The sequence below is a fragment of the Ostrinia nubilalis genome, chromosome 23 (assembly GCF_963855985.1).
Source record: "Ostrinia nubilalis chromosome 23, ilOstNubi1.1, whole genome shotgun sequence".
In the NCBI taxonomy this organism is placed as follows: domain Eukaryota; kingdom Metazoa; phylum Arthropoda; class Insecta; order Lepidoptera; family Crambidae; genus Ostrinia; species Ostrinia nubilalis.
The window spans coordinates 10,460,630-10,485,782 of NC_087110.1; the positions used below are offsets into that span (position 1 = coordinate 10,460,630).

Here is a 25,153-nt window from a genome sequence, read left to right on the forward strand (position 1 = left end):
GAATTTGAATTTGAATTTTCTTTTCAAATACTTAAAAAACTTTAGTTGTATTTTTTATTGACGAAATTATAAAAATATGTAATGTGCATCTGAAAATGCATAGAACGGAACGCATTTGATGAACTTCATTTGTGAAGCACGTCAATTTCAACTTTAATTTCAAAGGCGTAGAGGTGATTTTAGAAAAAAATATATGGGCATTATTGACAGCTGAGACAACACACTTGCTTGTCAAACTTTCAATTTTATTCGGATTTGCGATTGTATGGCACACAGGTATGGCACGACGTTTTGCTTGTGCGTGTCTTTAAAATTGAATATCTCATCTATTTTCTTAGAAAATAACGATGATTAATATATCGGCTAACTACAGTGGCAGTTATTGTGGTTTACCATTGGAATAAATTGGTATAAAATGTCTGCAAAAGACAAGTGGGTACGCCGGTTCTCGGTGGACGAAACCTCCAAACACAAGAATGGATTCACTATTTACAAGATTACTTCAGTTGTGAGTACCTCCAATTAATAATTTAAACCTTTGTTTAATTGCATTAACGTTCAATCGCGAAACGGCTGAAAAAAGTCAACAGGAAGTTGTCGACATTTAAAAATGTATATTTTTACGCTTATTCTTTATTTATTCCTTGATAACGAGCTCAAATTAGAGTTTCCAGTGTGTTTATAGAACCAATTTTATTTAGCCTGTTTAAACTCTACCGATAAGAAAGTAACTACTGTCCATTGTCAAAAGGCCAATGTGTTTTTGTAGTTGTGTAATATTTTGCAATTCTATCTATAGTGAAGCTGATTAAACATTGAAATTTTCTAAGGATATGCAGTATTATGTGCCCATGTCTGTTATTAATATTTAACTTTATAATGAGGGTATGAGGACTATGAACATGAATTCGAATTAGTTACAACTGTATAAAATAAATCTGAAAGGGACAGTCATTCCCAAAAAAAGAAATCTGAGGTCATATTTTAATTACTGTTCTTTTGGTGTAGATATTTTGCAGTGTGCTTGAAATTGCATACTTCTTTAGATATTTACTTTCTACATTCTAAACCTCACAGTCCAATTAGAAAAGTATTAATTATTTATGTTCTTCTCGGTGAAAGAAACTAGAGTGAAAGTACAAAGAATATTTTTAGTTTCATTTTATTTTGCTTTCCCTGATACTTATAGAAATAGATAAAAATATTGACTCAGTAGTTAATATTAATAAATAATAAGACTTTCATATTAACTACTAATCAGAGTGAGTCACGTTTATTTGATTGTAATCAATCTTAATGATGATTCTAATTAACAATATGCAGCATCCTCTCCTCTTTCATCGCAGACCATTTATTTTAGTAAATTGTTTTACTTTGGGTGGATTCGACCAAACGAGTAAATGTTAATCTCAGAATAAATCGTCAGTTTTGCCATATTTCCCATACTGAAACTGTCAATGTGCCAGTTATACCAGGAGTTGTTCCCGGATAAAAGTTTGGTCGAATCAGGCCTTAGCAGAACAAATTTTGGAGTTTGATCCATGACTTTCTTGCTGATAACATATTGCTCTCTCTTTCTCTCTTTATTCTCTCTCTTTCACACAGCTCAAGAGCCACTAAATGCACTCAATAGATTAATTCAATTGTAACAATTATACTTCAGTTTTAATTACTGCTTGTGGTTTGTTTGACATTGAAGTTTGTAATTAATATTATACCACTAAAACCACACAGTACGGACAATGACACGTCAAGTTAATATAGCATCTTACTCAGTTGTAATAGGTAATATTTTGCAGTAAAAAGTATAGTCTCATTTGCTGATGACTGTACAGCAAGTTAAAAAGCATTTTTATACTAGTGAAAAAATATATCCTTGAATGAGTCATAAGTGATACATTTCGAGAATGTTAAATCTGTATGAGGATAACTTACATAAATATTATTGTTGATCCAATTCCTTCGTTCTACCTACTACATATTATCTTATTTATCATCTAACAATCATATTATTATGAATCGGTCAGTCCAGTCCACACTAAGCAAATATTTAGCTTTGCTTTTTTTCTAAATTTACACTGTTGAAACCCGGGCAGTTACATAGGTCTCTTATCATGAATGAATTATTGTGAAATAGATATTATGTAGGATTGTTTTATTTATAGAATGCAATTAGACAAAAAAAGTATTTTGAAACATTTTGCATAGTAACAGCAGCATAGATAGACAAATAAATTCCTAATCAAAACTTTATTGACACACTAACAACAACAATAAATTAAGCTAAGTACCTAAACAAGTAAATATGTATCAAAGGGTGCTCGCTTAATTTTAATCAGGTCTTCATAAATATTTTTTGGTTTTTCCGGTTTGCAGCATAGTCTGTTCTCTACTATACTTCTTTCAAGAAATGACGACATAAATACAGATGAAAATTCCAACTAGCCTATTTTTATTCTATGTATTATGAGACACAGCGAAAACCAGCGCCTTCCCCACCGTGGGCCTCGGCCTTGTTTATTCGTCCAAGGCCACGGCATATGCTGAGTGGAGTCCCATTGCGATGGGCATAGCTGTTGCCACAGGGTAGCACTGCTCAGTTCACTTTTTATTTCCTTGTTATATTTATGTGTTATTTCTGTCTTTTTTTTCCTTATATCTTAACTAAGAGAAGGCGCACACCGTAGATTTTTAGTTGGCCGATAGTGCCCGATTTTAAATTGTATGAAGAATCGGCCAAATCGAATCGGCGTAGTGTGCGCACTCCCATACATGCCTATACTGATCAACTGCCCGACTAAACTATCGGCCGACGAAAAATCAACGGTGTGCGCTTACTCTAAGTGATGTTCATCGTAATAAATGTTTCTTTCTTTCTATTCCAGCTGTTCCCTATAGAGTCACCCGAAGCTGTGAGCGTGGTGTCGGTATGGAAGCGCTACAGCGACGTGCAGCAGCTGCATAAAAGCATGCGATCGCTGCACGCCGGCCTTCGCCTCCAAGGGACGTTTCCGCCACTGCAGAGGCATAGCTACTTCAAGCGCTTTCAGCAAGAGGTAAGAACAGTGGCAGAATGGACTAATCTAAGTCTATGACTAGCTGAAATATGCCACTGCACACACTGGGAGCTGTAGATATAGCAGTTTGATATAATAGTTCCCGCCACTGCAGAGGCACAGCTACTTCAAGAGGTAAGAATAGTGGCAGAATGGACTTCTTATCCCCCGCCATCTCTCTGTTGGCAGACTGCCTGGTGCAGTCACCTACGCGGTTTCCCACTGCCAGCGCAATAATATGCTTGTATTACGAGGTTCACTGAGTCTAGCAGCAACCAGCTTCAAATTAATATTTAATATCTTTAGGCTGAGTTGCACCATCTTACTTTAACTTTAACAAACGTCAAAAATCTGTCAAACACCATACAAAAACACCGATTATTGTTATAGTTACAGTTGAAGTAAGTTAATGCAAAAAAAAACTCAGCCTGCCTTTTCAGGACGGAGCAGCGCCGGGAGTCCCACACGCCACTGTCCCCCGGCAGTGGTGACGGTGCAAAGAATTTCCTTGGCGACAAAAAAAAACCTCAGCCTAAATAAAAGATTATTTTGTCTGCGATGCCTGTCTATCATACATAATGAATTCAAGATGAAATTACGTCATGCTATAGTCGGCACCGCACCGTTTACGCTCACTTTCACCGCTAATTGGTAATTAATGTAGGTAAATGTTCCGTTTCAGGTGATAGAGGAACGCGCGAAGACCACCAAAACTCTGTTGGAGTTCGTCGCTGAACACAAGCTACTGTTCACCAGTACGGACTTTGTTAATTTTCTGCAGGTAATTTTGTTTTTTAATTCATTTATTTTGCTTATTTCACTGACGCTTATTTAACTGAGTGTAAATTTTCGCAAAAACTTTTCTAATTACTATGTTAATTTCAAATTAAGGTAATATTTTATTAAAGAAAATTCTTCTTTTAGTTCTTTGTTATTATTGTTAAATACTTTTGTAGTGATTATTTTAGAACAAGATGGAGCTGTGTATAACTAAAATTACATTATTTACTTTTCAAAATTAATCATAATAGTGCATATTTGAAGAACACTGATGTTGCCAATGTTGAATGTAGAAACAATGCATGACTTGAATTTAGGAACCACGATTTCGCCAATGTTTCGACAAAGTTACAGTACATAAATAAACATTGAGTGATTTTATTTTAGAGGAATTTAATTCTGATTTGAAGATTACTTGAGGGTAAGCCTAGGCGCAGACCACCGATTTTAGTTGACGGATAGTTGGGTCGGGCTGTTGATCAGTATGGAGATGTATGAAAGTGCGCACATTACACCGATTTGGTATCGGCCGATTCTTCATACAAATTAGAATCGGGCCCAACTATTGGCCAACTAAAAGTAAGAGGCACTAATTTACTACCTCACTTTCACAGACAGGCTACCCCGAGCCGGAGCCCCAAGCTGGAAGCGTCATCAACGCGATCAGGTCCTCACTCCACCTGCCTATCGAGGAGACGCCTCCTTTGGAGTACCAGACCGATGATGACGATGCCAGGAGCCCTGCACATAGTGGTAAGTCACCATCATCATCAGCAGGTCATTTAGTTTCCACTACAGAGTAACCAGCAAACAGTGGTGACCGAGTTTGTTGCGGCGCTTCTTCTCAGCACTTGCCAAATGTTGGTCTCGAAGCGCTGGTAGGGCAAAAAGATTATGAGACATGTTATGGCTCCAGAGAAAAACTTTTTTATTAGTATTTATTGTTTTTTATTCAATATTTGACGATTTGTAAGCACTATTTTTAATAGTCCATGCAAATAAAGAAATTTTGACTTTGACTTTTGACTTTGAAGTATTGGGCAGACCAAACGCAGGGCAGTAACAGCGCAGTTTGAATGCGGGCCCGCGCAAGTTGTAATACAAGAAACTCTTTGAAGTGTGTCACACCAAATTTGAACGCGGGCCCGCGCTCCAACCGCGCCGTACTGCAACTGCCCAACTACAAACCAGGCGGCGCGGGTGTGGGACAGAAGCGGCGCGAGCCCGAAGGCCCGCGCTGTTGTATTACTATGGCGGCCATATTAGCATGACACACCGGACGCATTGGTTTGTGTGTGACCCTGTGCGTCCACGCGCACTGTGAGTCCTCATAGTAACGTTTGTGAATACGGGAGTTATGTCTCTACTGCAGGAGCACAAGCTCTCTAATTAGATACTATTTCTTTTTATTTAGGCTTCGCACATAGTATATAGGCCATCAACACAAGCAAAGATTTGTATTTATAGTGGTTGCTAGTGTATTCAATATTTGAACTTGAATGACGTATTATGTATTGTGTTCTGTGTTCAAAACTTCAAATATTATAGATGACCCACGCTGAACTGTCCCACCAAACTCAATGACAGGGGGGCGCTACCATCGTTCAACTATATGGTTTCCAACATAGCAAAAATCGGAACCAGCGATCCGGTATCGACGGTGGCGCCCCACTGTCATGTCATGGATAGGACAGTTCAGTATTTTGGAACTATACATCAGTATGAGTACATATTTGCCTCAACTTTTGTTGAGCGAGCTATACTAAAAATGAGATGCGGTTTCATAAGATGCTCTAGTTTCATTCTTTCTACTGGTCATATGTTACAATCTTTACTTTTATGAGCTCATTTAAATTTTAAATTAATTGGTGTGTTACTTAAATATTTTTTATCTTTTCGTTTCCAAGTTTCGGACCAAGTTTTCCTTATTTCTACGTTGCAAAGTCCAACGCAAAAGTTTAAAAGTAATCAAGTTTCCTTAAATAAAATGAAAACAGGTTTATAAATCATTCTGTTTAGAATAAAGATACTATACTTTTTGAATTTGTATTTTTGGCGTCATAAGAAACTACATAAGGTAATTCTTGACTGTCATTATGTTCTTGTCTTTAATATACCTTTTGTTTTCTACTTCCAGCGAGGCCACAGCAAGCGCCACAGACCACAGACCAGCTATCCATAGACGAAACAGACTTCATATCCCAAATACCGATATACGAAGCAGCCGACGTCGAAATCCGTCAGTCCCCAGACCAAAAACTATCCGCTGCCGATAGTTTCGAGTCTATAAACTCTTTGGACAGCATAAACAGCGACCTCTACGACGAACTAAGCAAAGTCACCATAGACAAACCGAGGCCGTGCGTCAGAAAGAATGTCTTGCCAGATTTGATCCTCTTCGATGCACCATCGACTTCTACGTTTGAAGATTACCACACTATGCCCAGAAGTGGCAACACAGATTCGGAGACTACGTCACTAGCGTCGAACGTCTATGGTTCGATGACGTCAGTGAATGAGATTGAAAGACGAAGCAGCTCGAAGTTGTCTTTGTACAGCAAACGGAGTGTGTTGTCTCTTTCTAACGTGGAGTGTAAGACGAAGACGGAAGATAGTTACGTGTTTGAGGCGGGGTATATGCTGAATTTGGCGGCGAGGTGTGAGAATATGGGAGACTTTCAAAGGGCATTCGAGTGTTACAAGTCTGGTATAGAGAAGATGCTGATTGGTGTTCAAAGTGAGTACATAGTTTTTGTATTGAAAAAAAAGAGAGCAATATTCATAAAATATAAATAAATAAATAAATATCTTTGGACAATCTCACACAGCGCCATCTAGCCCCAAAGTAAGCAATTAATATGCTTGTGTTATGGGTGCTAGCTTAACGGATATACTACTTATATACTTTTTTTTAAACACACATATTATACATAGTAACACCCAGACCCGTCACAGAACTTAAAATTCATCATTTCAATTTCTGCCCGGCCGGGAATCGAACCGGGGACCTCTCGGCATAGTAGTCCGTTCTGAACCACTACACCAAACGGTCGACTAAATAGAGAGGAAACACATCGATTTATTGCCTGGGCCCATAACTTATCGAAACGCACTTATTATTTCTTATAGACTGACATTTATTTTGTTACACATAATATTTAGTATTATTTCAAGATAATTTAGTATCGCTATCAATATGTGTATAAAACCGACAACTATAGATCACTTTTTGCTTTATTTTCTCTTTCTTTTTTGATAGTGCAATCTGTGTTGCGAATCAGCTAACAGCGGTTCTGGGTTCGAATCCCAAACAGAGCAAATGTCTTTTATTATACCTCAAACGGCACAAAGAAATAAGATGGCATGAAAAGTCACCATGCTTAACAAACATCGTTATGGCCAAAATTTTCACTTTCCTCGTTTTTAACCAAATAGAAAATTAAAATCTCTTCTTGACCCAGTTCTAGTTTCGATAATCAGGATTTCAGAGTTGACACAAATTCTACATCTGTTTCCGTAAAACTGACCCACAACCTCTGATTCATAAAATTCAAATTCGCCTACCCCTTGACACTTGTCAAATATGAAGCCAATCTGACAAACTCAAGTAGGTACATAATGTATTTTAAACATAACTTTAGTGCTTGTAAAACAGTGATTCATCGATAGATCTCGGCTGGATATCGTAGGGTCGCGATAAATAGTGATAACCTGATAACATGTCGATAACGTGTTATCAGCTTGTAGGGCTGTGGCTTGACTTTAAGCGGAAAACTAGTACGACGGGACTATTCCCACCTGTCGTTCCCACCGCTGCAACTCCTGTGTAGCCAGGATCTACAGCTTGACCTCCAATAAAAACCCAACCAGTCAAAATAGTACGAGTATACTTACTTACTTCTCTAAAATAAAACCTCATTCTTACTCCGAAAACTCAAATACTTTTAGTGTTATTAAAGTAAACTTGTTTTTAATATTTAAAAATTAATTACATTTTGGTACTTAAAATATCAGTGAACCAGTGACGTCACAGCTTTCTGTAGTCAGGCATACTAAATGTGTAAGAAAATTATTTTTATGGAAATAACTAATTTTAATTCAAAGCCATTCATTACTTATACTAATGTAGAATAAACGACTACTTGTTGTTTAATTACTCGCCTAATAAAAACTACATTTGGAAGACTCAAAACATACTACTCAAAATAAAAAGAAACAAGGAAGGAAGCATTTCCGTAGTACAAGGTCGCAAACAAAACAGCGTATTCTTCCGCCAACATTGTTCATACAAAAAAATGCTTTTGTCTGACAACAAAATATCAGTCGACGTGTATCAGAAGTCTCTATTTGGAACTAGTTCGATAGAAGCTCTCAGTGAGGCCACAGCCTTACAATTGTCATGTTTGACATCTAGGCTGGTCGACAGACATGGATTTTGTGTATTTGTGCGATTATGTGCTGGAATATGGAAATAAAACGGCGATTACTTATAAAAGTACAGGTAAAAAAATACTATAATATGACTTTTAAAGAAATAAATTATGGCTCCCCCTCTCATATCTTCGGATTTTTCATATACTGTGACAGAGTTTCTTGCGCTGTTTCTTCTCAGCATTGACCCATTTATTGTACCAAAGCAGCTCTTTTTAAAAGCCTTTTTAGGGTTCCGTAGCCAAATGACAAAAAGCGGAACCCTTATAGATTCGTCATGTCTGTCTGTCCGTCCGTATGTCACAGCCACATTTTCCAAACTAAATGAATGTCGTTTGAGAACCATGCCATGGTATTAGCATAATAAATTAGTTGTTTAAAAAAAGAAAGAAGATTACTTTGACGTCAATAAAAAAGTGATAGTAGTAGATAGATAGTGAAATAAAAAAAAACATGCATAATTAGATTGATAGTGTCACTATACTCTATTGTCTCATTCATTAAAATTTATCAGTGTATGTAATTTGGCAAATACATATTGTTAATTTATTTATGAATTCTCTATTTCCAGGTGACTCGGACCCTCAAAGAAGAGCCCTCATCAAGGAGAAGACGAATAAGTACCTCTCCTACGCCGAGGCTATCTACAAGAACCACCTCTGTGATAACGAGCAAAGCGTGAGTGTTTAAATAGACATTGCCCGTAATTAGGCCTAAGTTTTAGTCTTACAAAATTTGTGTACAACAACATAAAATAGATGTTAATTAGTAGAATTTATGAGAAATAGGCAGGTCTCCCATTAGGTGAACCGACGATCTGGTGAAGATCGCGAGAGGCGCCTGGATGCGAGCGGCGCAGGACCGGTCTTTGTGGAAATCCTTGGGGGATGTTTTTGTCCAGCAGTCGGCTTTCGGCTGAAACGAATGAACGAATGAGAAATTAAAAGAGTTCATCTTCTTAGTTTTTTATATTTATGTAGGGTTCCCAGATGAAAAAAATAAACAAAAGTGAAAAAGAATGACTTATTCCGAAACAATTTATTTTAAAAATGTTTTTGTTCTGCTTTATTCTATGGAAAAGTATTATACTTTTCGGGATTTCAAATTCTTCTTCTTCTTTTCAGCCAAATGACGTCCACTGCTGGACAAAGGCCTCCCCCAAGGTTTTCCACAATGAACGGTCCTGCGCTTCAAATTCATTTATTTCACATAAATAAACGTCCATTAGATGTTTGTTATACATGATCAATTTCGTTACATAACTGGCATGTGAAAGTCAAGACAATCCTGAAATAAATAATCTAAAAGTCCTGAAATCTTATGACAAAGTCATATTGTATAGTTCCTGAGATATAGTAATAAGCCTATGAACTTATTTGACTATATTATACTCGTCTCTTTCCCCCAGCTGCTGCCAGAGCGAGACACAACGCTGAAGCCTCTGCACTGCCCCCTACCGGCCGCTATGCTCAAGCGGCCGTACGAAGACCTAGCGCTATACAGGGTGTTGGCTGTGCTAAGTTCAAGTATTATGCTAGTTCTGCATAGGGAGGAGCAGACATGTTATGCTATGAAGGTGAGTTGTTATTCATTATTGTGCAGGCCTTTTTAGGACACTTATGGCCGTTTCCACCATCAATCCCTAATTTTTAAGTGACCCCTATGATAACAGGAATTTTGTTTTCATAGGGGTCACTTAAAAATTAGGGATTGATGGTGAAAACGGGCATTAGTATAGTTAGTATCATCTTATAAGCGGCCGTACGAAGACCTAGCGCTATACAGGGTGTTGGCTGTTCTGAGTTCAAGTATTATGCTGGTACTGCATAGGGAGGAACAGATTTGTTATGCTATGGAGGTAAATTGTTCAAATTCCTTAGTATGTAGAAATTTTTTGTCATCAGGTAATTTAGTCTCCACTAGAGAAGCACATTTTTTTTTCTGCAATATGAATTTATTTTTAAAGATTATTAGTAATTATTGTTATTGCACTAATTACTTACGAATAGTCTCGTTAGTCCCTCGTACTAAGCTAAATATGCTTGTGTCATGAGTGATCTCACTCGTGACAAGCATATTTGTTGTGAGCTCACCACAATAGTCGAGCGGCGGCGGGGACCGAACCCGCGTTCCCCAAATTAAATCTTATTCAGTAATAATATTTTAAAAACGTGGCAGAATAAAACCAACTCTTTTTTGAATAATGTCTCCAGACTTTAAATTATAGAGAAAGCTCAATTTGAAGAGTAGTTACAGAAATTGTGTTTCAATTAGCTGTCAATTTTTTACTGTAATAAAAATTATTTAATCTATTTTTTATTTCTTTCCAGGTCATCCAAAAAATCCCGCACAACCTAACGGAATTCGACGAATACTTCCTCCAACGCACCAAAGAAACCCGCGAACCGGTTTTACCAACCGTTATACCATACATGGTGCCCCTCCACGCGTTCATAGAAACAAACAACCTAATATTTCTAATACTATCCTACGCCCCAGGCGAAAAACTATTCGATTACATCAAAAACTACGCGAAATCCATCCCTAACACCCCAGCAAGAGACGTCAATTTAGAAAACGTGTTCTCCGAACCGAAAATCAAAACAATTGATGTCGAAAACGATAATATTGAAGACAAAGTTGAAGTAACAGATGTCAATGTAGAAATAAATGAAGAAATAGTTAATAATAATGAAGTAGAAACAACCGTTTTGGACAATTCAGACCTTAGTGTGAACGAAATAGTGTCGAATTCGCAGAAATTGTTGAAGAATGTTGACAAAGTGTTGAGTGAGATGAAAGGTAAAGACGATACCAAAGTGGGTGATAAAGTGAACATTGATAATTCTGAGAGGAGAGACGTTGTTACACCAAATCTGAATCGAGTAAGTATTGTTTAGATATTTAAATTATTTAAAGTCACATTACTTATTACTGTGATCATGTTTATTTTTATCATTATTATTCGGTTATTTTGAATAACAAATAAATTACAACTCTATAGAATAGAACTAACTGCGCACCTCGCTAGAATGCGACGCGTCCGTACTAGAGCGTCGATGTGACGTCACGGCTGTCTAGTGCGCAGTTAACTCGACCCGGTTGTACCATCAACAACTTAGTACGGGACTGTTCCCACCACTCATTCCCACCGCTGCAACTCCTGTGTAGCCAGGATCTACAGCTTGACCGCCATAAAAACCCAACCAGTGAAGGTCAAGTGTGTCCCAGGGGAAAGTTAAACTGTCGACTTAGTAGTAAACATCAAGCAACTTATTAAATGGCAATAGGTGATTTTTTGCAACAAGTAACAATACAGGGTGTTAGGTAAATGGGTATATGAGCCGACACTAGACCATGTTAACATGGTCATATAAAAGGTATGGTGAAGTCAGAAAATTGATATCTTCATTTAAACTATTTTAATTTTCATACAAATCGGATTTTGTAAAATTTATTTCGTATGAAAATAAAAAAAAAAAAAATCATGATATCAAATTTCTGACTTCACCATACCATTTATATGACCATTAGGGTGGAGCACGGTTGTATGGGAAAAATTTTTTTTTTAGTTTCGAAGTTCTAATAGGGGGGGATTTGTGCCTTATATGAAAGTATTAATAACTGTAATTTTTTATCCCATTTAATGAATATCTTCTGCCTCCGCAGTGACTTCAAAATATTAAAATTTTATTTAAAATTGAAAGTCGTCTAAGGTGAAATATTGCGCTCTATTTATTAGTAAGAAGGTATTAAATGACAGATAATTTATAGATTAAATATTTACCAAGGTAATATAACAAGAAATACATACAAGAATTAGATAAATTACTTTAATTATTATGCTTGAAAATCCTTTTTTGATCAAAATTTAGGCATCACGTTTTGCGATTCCAACTTGACTTTTATTGCACCTTATTAGTGACTTTCTGGATGCAGTGAGAAATAGAATCTTTGATCGTAATCTTCACAGGTCCCTCAACAGCTTGAGTGAGGTAGAGAAGCCTTAAAACAAAGGTTTGCTCTCACCACCAGATTTGACAATGTGCTGAATTTCTTAGTCAAATAAATATCTCAAAAGCGGCTGTTTGGTTAAGTAAATTAAATAAATATATAAAATAGCATTAAAGTGTATCACTAGTACTTAAAAAATTCTAGGTATTGAAGTGTGACTCGTACTGTGTGACTTTAGTATGCGACGAGCGGCCAGCTCTCTGACATCGTAAGAAGACTGCTATCAGGATACTCGTAATAGCTTTTTCTCCGGGTAACGAGTTCTTTAAACTTTCATAGGGTATCTGGCAGGCCTCTCGAGGCCATAATAATTTTAACACGTTGGACGCCACGCGGCTCACCGGTGAGCCGCGAACAATACAATTTCCATTGTGTCTAGCATCTCAGCGTTCAATGTGTTAAACAGATGACGGGTGCCATCTTTGCATGATGGTTTTGTCTTAATCAAAAACCAGGAAGAAGCATAGACTTTAACCACAATAGTAGCCAGAGGTATCAAAATTTCTATTGGATTTTAAGTTTCTACAATACAAACGTAGTATTCGGTACGCTCGTGTGATCTAACGGGCATGTTACAATTCACCAGGAGAAATTATTGCGAGATTTTGCGAGAATACGCCTAATTACCGCCGAAGCAATTTTATGCAAGTTCTGCTGATCAGTACTCAGATAATTGGCCATTTCTGATCACATTTGTCCTTCAATTTGTTCAAATTTATAGATAGGCAGTTTCTTACATGTTTCCAGAGCTTTTCCAGTAGACTATCTGACAAAGACGCGAGTCGCGAAAAGGGCCAGAAAAATTCTCTTCTCGCGCTCTCTCACGCCCTTATTAAAATTATAAACCCAAAGCCTGGCTTTTTTGTGTATTTTACATTGAAAATATAGCATATCAGTTAACGATTTGTGATAAAAAAAATAGTATTTTTATTTAAATATTGCAGAGATATGTGGCGCCTAAGTGAGGTCTAAAACCAACTTTTTTTTATAAATTCAGTGTCGATGCGGAGGCAGTTACTCTAAACCGAATTGATTAATATTTTGCATGACTTCATTTAAGCCCTAAAGGCACAAAATTTTGACTATTACATTACAGATATCTGAAAAAAAAAATTTCGCTCCACCCTAATGACCATGTTAACATGGGCTAGTGTCGGCTCATATACCCATTTACCTAACACCCTGTATAGTCTGATGTGCTCTCCGCTGTGTATAGAAGTAATTTTCAAATTTAAAGATAACTAAAGTTGAACCATAATTTGCAGCTTACTCCAAGGCCGAGAGACGTTCTACCTCCATCAGCCGTTTGCAAGTGGGGAGCTGAAATACTGACTGCTATAGAGAGCTTACACAACTGTGGAGTGATTTGCAGGTATGTTTGGAGTTATTCAACTAAAATAATATTATATTCACCGCCCTCTGTGGTCTAGTGGTAAGACCACCTGCTTCAGACGCAGAGGTCCCGGGTTGGATTCCCAGTGGGGGCAGATTTTACTGTTCGGTTTGGTTGGTGGTAGGGCTTGTTCTAAGTCCGCCTGGCTAGCTACCACCATCTTACCTAAGTCTGTCGCCATTACAACAATGTTAATAGCATTGTTGTGTTCCGGCAGTTAGAGGTAAGATAGCCAGTTCCTCCGTGGTTGAGGATTCCGGGTGAAGCTCGCTTCCACCTTCGGCCTGATCGTCACTTACCATCAGGTGAGATACAGGCCAAAAACTTCCTTGTTGTGGATAAAAAAAAATATTACCCTAAACCAGGTTAAAAAGTCATTGATTTTTCAACCGTATCTTCAGAACATAAAGTTCAATTTGATGTGGGCCCTGTAGCAGAGCCAATGTCAAATTACTGTCTCTCTCCAGGTCGTTGGATGATGCAATGAGGGTTTTCGCGAATGAAAGATCCGGTAGATGGCGGGACGTGGATGTGGGGTCTGACTGCTGCGTGATTGGTGGATTTTGACATATCTGTCAATGTCATGTCAAAAATAACCAATCATGCAGCATTTGGACCTCGCGTCTACGTATTGCCATCTGGCGGATTTTTCATTCGCGAAAATCCTCATTCTCATTTAGATCCAAAGACTCGAGATTATTTTCAGTAGTTTTCGCTATAACGTTTTTTAAGGCCTTCATTAGAATCAGATAATCGTGCGATTGCTAGTAATTAAAATCAATAATTTTAGTACAACAATTGCGCAGTTTCTCGCTAATTGCCTCGCATGGGGCTGTATTAGTAACTTTACGATAAAATTAGCCTTTTTAATAAATAATGAGGAACTATTCCTGTCCTTCCTAATAATCAATCATGGCCTATAGTTAGTAATGTAGCATTACAGATCGATTGGGATCAATCTAGCTACCCTCGCTAGTCCAATGTAGATATATTGAAGCTTATTGTAGCCTCCTTCTAACTCGCCCTAAAAACGTCACAAAAGTATTAATTTATGCCAATGGTATTTCAAAAACACCCTATATCCTTCCACAGGGACCTAAACCCTTCAAACGTGCTCCTCGGTTCTCACGGGCAAGTCATCCTGACCTACTTCATATCCTACCCCGGCTTGGACATGGCGCTATCCAAAACGCGGCCGAAACCGGGCGACGTCAACATGTATGTGGCACCAGAGTTGTATTACAACACGATTGTGGATGAACGCGATGTGTCGATCGATAAGTTGTGTGACTATTGGAGTTTTGGAGCCGTTATGTATGAACTGCTGTGTGGGGTGGTGAGTTTTTGTTTTCTACACTATACAGGATGTTAGTTTAAAGGTATATCAAGCCAGCACCAGCCTATGTTAACATATTATGATGTATTTATTATTATAGTGAAGCCAGAAATTTGGTATACCATACCACCCTGTATAACATTATAGTAAAAATTTGATTGTTGAATTGAGCTCCAACACTACTGGTCCGATTTGAAAAAATCTTTCAATTCTGATGATCATAAGCAGTACCAAGATCGCCGGGTCAGCTGGTTTAAATGCTCGATGGTCTGATGACCTTTTAAGAAGATTACCGATACGCGATTTTGGACGATAGACTGCCGTGGTCTGAAATGATTATATCATTTTCATCAAAATCCATCCAGTAATTTTTTTTTCGAAGAGCTGGTAGGGTAAAAAGTTTACATTATGTAAAGGCTTCATACTTATGTTATATTTTTTAATTTTTCTAATTACTTTTTTTTTATAAGATGGCAACTGTTATAAGTTATGGATAATCTATTCTTTTTCAGCCTTTATCATACTACCACAGGAGTATCTTCACGAGTCACACCATACTACAACTGCCCGACGGATTGTCGGTGGAGGTAGAATCGCTGCTTACACAGGTATTATATAATTACATTATATTACACACTTACTGTATATGTTTACTAGCTTTCCGCCCGCGGCTTCGCCCGCTTGGAATTTTGTCTGTCACAGAAAAACTTTATCGCGGCGTCCCTGTTTAAAAAACCGAGATAAAAACTATCCTATGTCCTTTCCCGGGACTCAAACTATCTCTATGCCAAATTTCATCAAAATCGGTTCAGAGGTTTAGGCGTGAAAGCGAGACAGACAGACAGAGTTACTGTCGCATTTATAATATTAGTATAGATAAATGACCAACTTACTTATAAATACTTAATTTTGAGGCGACAATAGCTCAATCGGGCTGTCGATTCGATGGTCGGTAGTTTTAATTTGAACCCCATCTAGATTATTGTGTTGTGACCTACTCGTAACACAAGCACATAAATAAAATTCATTTATTTTTGCAAATAGGCTTTAAAAAAGCGCTTTTACACATCCCAATATTAACCCTACCACTGCTTCGGGACAATAAATGGGCCAGTGCTGAGAAGAAGCAGCGCAAGAAACTCAGTCACTATTGTCAGCCTCCTTTTCAAGGTTTTAGTCTTTAAAATATACAAATTATAGTCATAAGTATTGATGCGAGCTAGGTAGTTAAACATTCCAAACATTTTTATCATCCAGCGGTTCCCAAACTTATTTTGTCTACTGCCCACTTCGAGAATAAATTCTTTTTAGCGCCCCACTATGGAGCGAAATTGCGATTTATGGACATAGCGATTTTTTTCACAATTTCTATTTGAAAAAAATACCTATCGATAGGTTACGTTATTCTGATGAATAAATGCTACACAAGTTTTTCTCTAAAACCAATAGTTTGACTGGAAAAAAATATTTTCCATTTTCGTTGTATGGAATGAAACATAAAGTGGTCGATTTCGACTAAGCCTTGACAGATCTTGCTTTGAAACTACTTGAGCCTTGTTCTATGGCTTGTTGACTGTAATCCTACGCTATCAGCGCGCGTCCAAAGTTGCCCGTTCACAAGTTATGAGGTTCTGAAAAATTTAAAAAAGTAAGTAAAAGTGACTTTTTTTTTGAATATCTTTAAAGATTTAACAAAAATATAAAGATTTTATACGTTAATAATGTAAATTAACCTTAAATTACTGCTAAAAACACATTTTAATAAACTTAAAAGGAATTAAATCAGCGATTTTTTTTTCACAATTTCTGTTTAAAAAAAATACCTATCGATAGAGTATGTTATTTTGATGAATAAATATTATGAACGTTTTTCTCTAAAACCAATAGTTTGGCTGGAAAAAAATATTTTCCATTTTCGTTGTATGGAATGAAACATAAAGTGGTCGATTTCGACTAAGCCTTGACAGATTTTGCTTTGAAACTACTTGAGCCTTGTTCTATGGCTTGTTGACTATAATCCTAGACTAACAGCGCGCGCACAAAGTTGCCCGTTCAGAAGTTATGAGGTTCCGAAAAATGAAAATGAAAGTAAGTAAAATTGACTTTTCTTTAGATAAGACGACAAGAAAAAGGTTAATTACATTACTAAAGTATATAATTTTCACGTTTTAGTTGAATCTTTAAAGATTTATACCCAAAAAAAGATACTTCTACTTACTTTAATTTTCATTTTTCGGAACCTCATAACTTCTGAACGGGCAACTTTGGATGCGCGCTGATAGCGTAGGATTACAGTCAACAAGCCATAGAACAAGGCTCAAGTAGTTTCAAAGCAAGATCTGTCAAGGCTTAGTCGAAATCGACCACTTTATGTTTCATTCCATACAACGAAAATGAAAAATATTTTTTTCCAGTCAAACTATTGGTTTTAGAGAAAAACTTGTGCAGCATTTATTCATCAGAATAACGTAACCTATCGATAGGTATTTTTTTCAAATAGAAATTGTGAAAAAAATCGCTATGTCCATAAATCGCAATTTCGCTCCATAGTGCGCCCCCATTTGTAGTCGAGTGTCGAGTGCTCAGTCGGTGTCTAAGAGTCCTCCTAGTAAATGACGCCTCCCAAGCCTCTACACAACGTCCCGATTTTTTTTCTGGGTCTCTTACCGCCCCCCTTTTAAGCCTGCAGCGCCCACAAGGGGGCGTTATCGCCCACTTTGGGAAAGACTGTTTTATATAATCATCAACTTTATAGTAGCCCTTTTTCATTAAGGTGCTTTTGATATGTGCTTTAAAGGACAGTGCCATCCATGTATGGAAGTTGGACCAAGTCCTGCCCAGAATGAAACCATAGTGCATTTTGTTCCTCAGGCCAATACTAATTTATAAACCGGAGCGCACTGAAATCTGTCCCTGGAGTTAAGAGAAAAAAAGAGTTTTGTTTTGAATTATTTACATACAAAATATCCTCGATGTGTACGTACTAAGCATAGGATTTCGCGATTGTGGCATTAAATAACACTCGATATGTTGAACTTAACCATACTGCATCCGTACACCTTACTTTAGTACGACTTCGACATTCTTTATAAGCGATCAAACGGGATTACTAATGTTTGGCCAAAAAACGTTTCCCAAATTATCACATCGCAAACAACGTTTCGCAAATTTTCATTTGGCAAATTCTCATTTGGCAAAGCAACTTATTGCAAACTTTTAATTCGCAAATGTTGTTTTTGGCATATTATTGTTTAGCAAATTATTGTTTGGCAAAGTATGGTTTGCCAAATGTTTCATTAGGCAAAAATATTTCACGATAAACTATTTACAAAATAATTTGATTGGTGCATAGAATGGATACAAATTAGCTTGTGGTTATTATTTTGTTTAGTGGGTAGTTAATATAAAATTTGTTCTACATTAATTTCCTTATTTCATTCTTTTTATCGAAATTTCCAAACGATTCATTAACAATAGAGGTGATTCTAGCGCTCGGCGGCCGCTGCCGCGGCACGCTTCGCTCGCCTTCGCGCATTAAGGGTCACTGTTCTAACCTAACCTAACCTACTTTTTTCTGTAATACCTACTTTTTGCAACCATACTATTTCCTGCAATGTTTTACATAAAATTATTGTGAAAACCATGATCATGTGCCTTATACTTTGATTTGTGGGTAACGGTGGGTAAGTATGTGAAGTGTCAATTTGACCAAACAAATTATTTGGGATATAATATTTGGCAACATAAAACATTTGCTATATAAACATTTGCCAAGTAAAATTTGGCCAAATGATAATTTGACCAAATGAATTAGTTGCAAAAAGTACAGTTGCTAAAAGTTCATTTGGGAAATGAAACTTTGGCGATAAGTTGTTTGCGAAGTGAAATTTGGCGAAAAGTAATTTGGCCAAACGGAAGGATACCATGCTGTTGCAGTAGTTTGGTTACTTGACAGAAATTAATTATATACAAAATGGAGCAAGAAGTTTTAGCTTAATAACTCCAATTTATTATTTATTTATTATAGCTTTATAAATCCACAGTTATTACAGTTTTATTTAAAATTAATTAAGTATTTCTCTTGATTGTGGCCCCACTTGGGTAAAAGCCTCCTCCATCATTTTGATGGAGGGTGGTGGTCTACTTCCCCCACGGTGACCAGCCGTATTGGGAGAGAGTTTTTGTTGTATAAGATGTTGTTGTCGTTTACTGTAGTTAAATTTACAAGTCTTGGAAAGGGAAACTAGGAAAAACAACATTATATTACACGGCGTTCCTGAAAATGAAGCAAACGATAATGACCTCAGGAATAAAGTAATAGAGATGTTAAATAAAATCTCCCAAAAAGTCGAAGGAATGCAAGACTGGGACAAGTGGGAAATCAGCAATGTGAGAAGACTTGGGAAGAAAGATACCGAGAAAAAGAGACCAATACTCATAACTCTTACACTGACATGGCGAAAGTACGAAGTCCTGAAAAACAATAAAAACTTTCCATCTGACATATATGCTACTGAAGACTACCCAAGGGATGTCCTTATAAAAAGGAAAGAACTAAAAGAGAAAAAAGAGCAAGAAGAAAGGCAAGGGAAGATAGCGTTTATAAGATACGACAAACTTATAGTCAAGCATAGGGATGTGGATGAAGCTAAAAGGAAAAGATCACCATCTAAGTCACCAAAAGAAAATCAGAAAGACACTAAAAATATAACAGCTGCCCCTCCAAAAAACTTAACAAGAGATTCGATACATTTCGAGCTAGACCGAACTCCGCTTCAAACGAAACCAGGAACTAATACAACCAATGCAACTCATCACACCGGAAACGAAAATTTAACTACAGTAATAACTCCAATAATCGATTGTAATACACCAATTCTTGCTTCATTTTTGTAAATAATGAATTTCTATCAACTTACCAAACAATTAAAACAGCGCTAGATCGTTTATAAAGAATGTCTAAATCGCACTAAAGTAACGTGTACGGATGCAGTATGGTTAAGTTCACCATAGCGAGTGTTATTTAATGCCAAAATCGCGAAATCTTATGCGTAGTACGTATACATCGATGATATTTTGTATGTAAATAATTCGAAACAAAACTCTTTTTTTCTCTTAACTCCAGGGATAGATTTCAGTGCGCTTCGGTTTACACATTAGTATAGGCCTGAGGAACAAAATGCACTATGGGTTGATTCTGGGCAACACTTGGTCCAGACCCTGGCACTGTCCTTTATGAATGGCAATTCTACAACAGTTTGTGGTAATTTATTGAAAAGTTTAATACATTTCCCCATAAATGAATTACCAATCTTGTGCAGTCACACTTTTATTTAGCTTGCCACTCTAAAGATCTATTAATGTTTATCTTTATAATTCCAGTTATTAACCTACGACCCCTCAGAGCGTCTAGGCGCCGGCAAAGACGGTATAGACGAGATCAAACGGCACCCTTACTTCAAGGGCATCGACTGGCGGCACGTCTACGACACCTGGCTGGTCCCGGATTGATGCGGTTCACCGAAAGATCACGCGCAATCGGCAACAGAGTTGCACTTAGTCTGGTAAGGCCCAAAATGTAGTATTTAGTTAGGAAGTACTCAATTGAGTAACCAAAAACCAATAGTTGCAAGACTCAATTCATAAATAACTTGAAAAAAATCGAACTGCCTAAGACGGGAATCGAACCCACGACCTTTCGCTTGCCGGGTGACTGTTCTTCCAACAATTCTAGAAAATCAATTTATTCTATCCCTGAAATTTTTAACAAATTGTCAGTCAATTTAGTTAGAATAGGCTCCGCGATAAGCCCATACATTTGTCGTCTAAAACATCGATAAGATATCACGGCGGTTATCCCGATTGATGACGTCATAGTCCCTATTGCCATACAATTCTATGGGAGTCACGTTTTGAAACCTCTCAAAAAGTATTTCAGTTGACTATTAATGTGTCTACTATAGTCTGATCGCCGAGCACGTAGAATTTCGTCTAATGACCCCAAGCTACCCATCCTTATCGCTCGCGCGTAATTATATTGCTGTCGCGACTGTGCGACGCGCGCCCGCAGTGAGTGTGCGAGCGCGACAGCAACATAATTACGCGCGAGCGATAAAGATGGGTAGCTTGGGGTCATTGGACAAAATTCTACGTTCTCGGAGACCGGGCTTTACACTATTTCCTATCAAATTAAGTAGTCGTGGCTTGATTTACGAAGCATATAATCAGCACATATTCGGAAACAAAGATGTATTCATAAATGTTATTATATTATGTCACTGAGAAATGGGCCTTACAAGTATAGGCTTTAAAAAAATAGACTGTTTGAATGTTATACGGTAGTTGACTAGTCCTGATTATATGCAGTTGGTAATAATTATAGTATTCTGTCTCTAAACAAAGTAAATATCTAAAATAAACGTTTATTTGATCGATTGACAGATCGACTTTTATGACTACGTGACAGTTTACGTGACATTGGCGAAATCATGGTTCTCAAAACCAAGCCGTTGCCATAATAAAATAAGAAGAAGACTACGTAACATATCGACTTTGAAGTGGTGACAATACCTCCTATAGATGACCCACGCTGAACTGTCCCACCAAACTCAATGACAGGGGGGCGCTACTATCGTTCAACTATATGGTTTCCAACATGGCAAAAATCGGAACCAGCGATCCGGTATTGACGGTGGCGCCCCACTGTCAATGTCATGCATAGGACAGTTCAGTATTTTGGAACTATAACTGCATTTATTCCCTGTCGTGGCTAAACTCAATCCGCGAGAGCCATAAAGAAGAAGAAAAAACTGCATTTATTTTTTTGGTTTACAGAAGGTAGCGCATATAGCAGCTATTTCTAGAGTTTTATTGCTATCTAAATATCAGTTAGGAGAAAAATTTCGAAAGGAAAAGTCCACGCGAATTTTGAAGCCAATTGTATTAAGAAAATCGATTTCTTAAAAAATGTTACTTATGAGGTATTGTCACTTCAACATCGATATCGAAAGCTAATGTCATTTTGACATGGCGATTCGAACATCGATTACTTTGTCTAGAGAACAGAACCGATTTTGCACCATTTCATACTGTTCGTAAATAAATATTCTAAATGAAACGTATAGGCTAAAAGTTTTGTAAGAGTAGACTTTTGATAAATTTAGACATTGGAAATAATTAGTCTAGCCTAGCAACATACATCAGCCTATTGATTAAAAGTTCATAATTATTGCCCTACATCCTATATTATTGTTCTGAACTAGTAGTAAAGCTAGCTTTTAACAAAATAATTTAAATGAGTATTGAAGAAAGCCAGCGTATTAAGCCAGCAATTAAATGTTGTTGTCTCTTTTTCTTCTTATTGATTGAAACGAGAAAGAATTTAATAAAAACGCATAAAAAAGTGATAACACATCCACATGTAACCCTTATCAGTATTTCTGGAGAATTTAATTAAAAAAACATATTTTCCAAAATTTATATTTATTATGTTACTAAAATTAGGTTATCTCTATTATAGGATCATATTTTGGAACATTTATAAATATTGGTATTAATATTTATAAGAATTGAGGAGTGAATATAGATTTCTTCTTCCATTCTTTGTATGATAATTTCATTCACTCATTCAGTTCAGGTTTAATCGTAATTTAATTTAAAAATATGCTATTTATTACTCTATTCCATTCGTTTATAATGTTTGCTATTTTTAACTGAATAAGAATTTTTTAGCTCGCGTAAAATAATCAAGTGAATGAATGATGGAGCGAAAGTTTGACAGCAATGTCAAATTGACAAGTGATTTGAGTTATTTAATCTAATTCGTTCCTTATTTTGCTTATCGTTTATTTAAACTAATTTCGTGTAAATCTAGTCCTATTAATTTTGGAAATAAAGATCCTAAAATGCGACTTAAAAGTATTAAAAATACAAAAAATATCATAGTTATTCTTATTTTTAGTACAAAATATATTTTACTCTTATAACTTATATTGTATTTGCGTGTATTATCGTAGTATTTAAGTTATAATTTTATAATGCATTTTATAGAATGATCTCACTTGGAATTGTTATTCAAAATTAATTCAATATTATGTTGTAAAAATGTTGCAAAAATTTCAATTTATACTTTCTTTCATAATAACGACAATGTATTAGTTGTAAATTAAGTAAGTAAAGTTAAATCATCTGGAAATAAATTTATTATTATAAAATTTTAATTAATTACAAAGTATTGCACGAGTTACTTGGTGTGACTTAATTTGGCACATTTAACGGTTCAGTAATGTTACCTACTTTCATTAAATATTACAATTAATTTTCATACATAGTTGCAAAAGTCAGAAACAATGTGTAATTGTACTTAATTAAATACCTTTTAACGGCTCCTGGTTATTTTTCAGATAGTTATTTGAGACCTTTAAAACAAAATCTTGTTTTATCTGACAGATAAGTTCCTAATAGACTATCACTTGGACTTTACCAGCAAGTGGTAAGCGGCCGTAACTGTTAAAAAGAATTAAGTTAGATCAAAGAAATAATAATGAAATCAAATTAACGCTCATTATAAAAATAAATTTGTCTGAAAAATTGCGCTATTTCAATGAGGGTTTTCGCGAATGAAAAATCGCGAGGACGCGAGGTCCAAATGCTGCATGATAGGTTATTTTTGACATGACATTGACAGATATGTCAAAATCACGCAGCAGTCAGACCCCACATCCACGTCCTGCCATCTTTCATTCGCGAAAACCCTCATTGCAATTACATGTTGTTTATACAAGTTAATACTTCTGACCTGAATTATATAATTTATAGAATACACAATGATGTTAAGTATTATGGTATGTGCATAAATTGTTTTCTCTAAAATTATGTAGTAGTATTTAGCTTCTTGTAGTCACTCTAGATTTAAACCGATCTGTATCTCTATTATTATTATTATTAGTTAGTGCTGTAATGTACAAAACCGGGTAAACAGACCATAAATAAAATATGTATTTTTATAACGATGTAGTTTTATTTGGTGGTGGGAAAGTTGGTGACATTTTAGAAATATATTTTAGGAGGAATGTGGGGTAAGAATGGTTTTTCTTTGGTCACTTGGTTATGGGTAAAAAAAAAGGTGTTTGGGGTTTCACAGAACTGAAAAAAAGTAAAATTTCTTCTAAACAATTTTCATTTCTTTCTTTTTATCATTACAAAGCATATTTTTGTAACATCAGTCATGCAAAATCCGAATTTTGCAAAATAAACGTTACAAAACTGTAAGCAAATCACTCGGCGGAAACTAAGAAAATCTATTGTCCCTAAGGAAAATGATCAAGTGGACAGAGTTCCATAAAATTGAATGCTCTTGCAGCTAAAGTTATTTTCCTACATCATATTTTTGATATCTGCCTGGATACAGTAAGTACCTGCAGAGAGAATTAAAAAACAATAGACTTCACACAATGGCAGCCAAACCAATCAATCATTGAACTGGCGATCCCACGGAACAATGGGCAATTATCAATCTCTCACATAACTATTTATCTTTAAATCTATCAATGCATAATTGAAAACAGTTTTCTTCTGTAGGTCGCAGTTTTTATTAATTTATGTGATACTAAACTTTGCTGGTGAGAGACAAATAATAAATAACGTCTCATTGTGGTTACCATAAGTTTACGTTAGGTGTGCTCTAAAATCTTACTAGCGACTAGCGAACTAAAATCTTATACTAAAATTATTATCTTGCTGTGTACCTACTTGCATCGAATAAATATTTTTCTTTTTTTCTTTCTAAAATAGTTTTAGTTCTTGAAAGTAGCCGCTTTGGGCGCTGTTCAATTTGTCAAACTGCGTATTTTTTTTTTTTGTCTCTAGCGAGCACACCTAACGTAAACTCATGGTAAGCACACTCATCAATGGGGACTTACCATTATAGAGTTAAAGTTTTTGAATTTGTTTGCAGATGGTAAACTCTAGAAACACTTAACCGATTTTGAAAATTCTGTCAATAATACAATATATTATTCCTGATCCTGAGTGACATTTATGCTATATTTTTCTGTGACAGTCCGAAATACAGGTGAGTGAAGTCGCGGGCAAAAGCTAGTTGTACTGTATGAGAGCTACCGTATTTTCTCACAAGTTGGCGCC

At 36.3% G+C, this 25,153-nt stretch overlaps 1 protein-coding gene across 1 annotated transcript; it reads left to right on the top strand.

The window, feature by feature from the left end:
- The first annotated feature begins 274 nt into the window (after positions 1 to 274).
- Positions 275 to 24,018, top strand: LOC135083232 (ribosomal protein S6 kinase-like 1). Its single transcript, XM_063977969.1, has 12 exons — positions 275 to 508; positions 2,886 to 3,056; positions 3,739 to 3,837; positions 4,451 to 4,589; positions 5,974 to 6,573; positions 8,839 to 8,945; positions 9,676 to 9,843; positions 10,598 to 11,152; positions 13,547 to 13,653; positions 14,767 to 15,010; positions 15,523 to 15,618; positions 20,393 to 24,018. The coding sequence occupies exons 1-12, from the start codon at positions 416 to 418 to the stop codon at positions 20,519 to 20,521; spliced, it is 2,508 nt and encodes an 835-aa protein (XP_063834039.1). The 5' UTR covers positions 275 to 415; the 3' UTR covers positions 20,522 to 24,018.
- Positions 24,019 to 25,153: the final 1,135 nt, after the last annotated feature.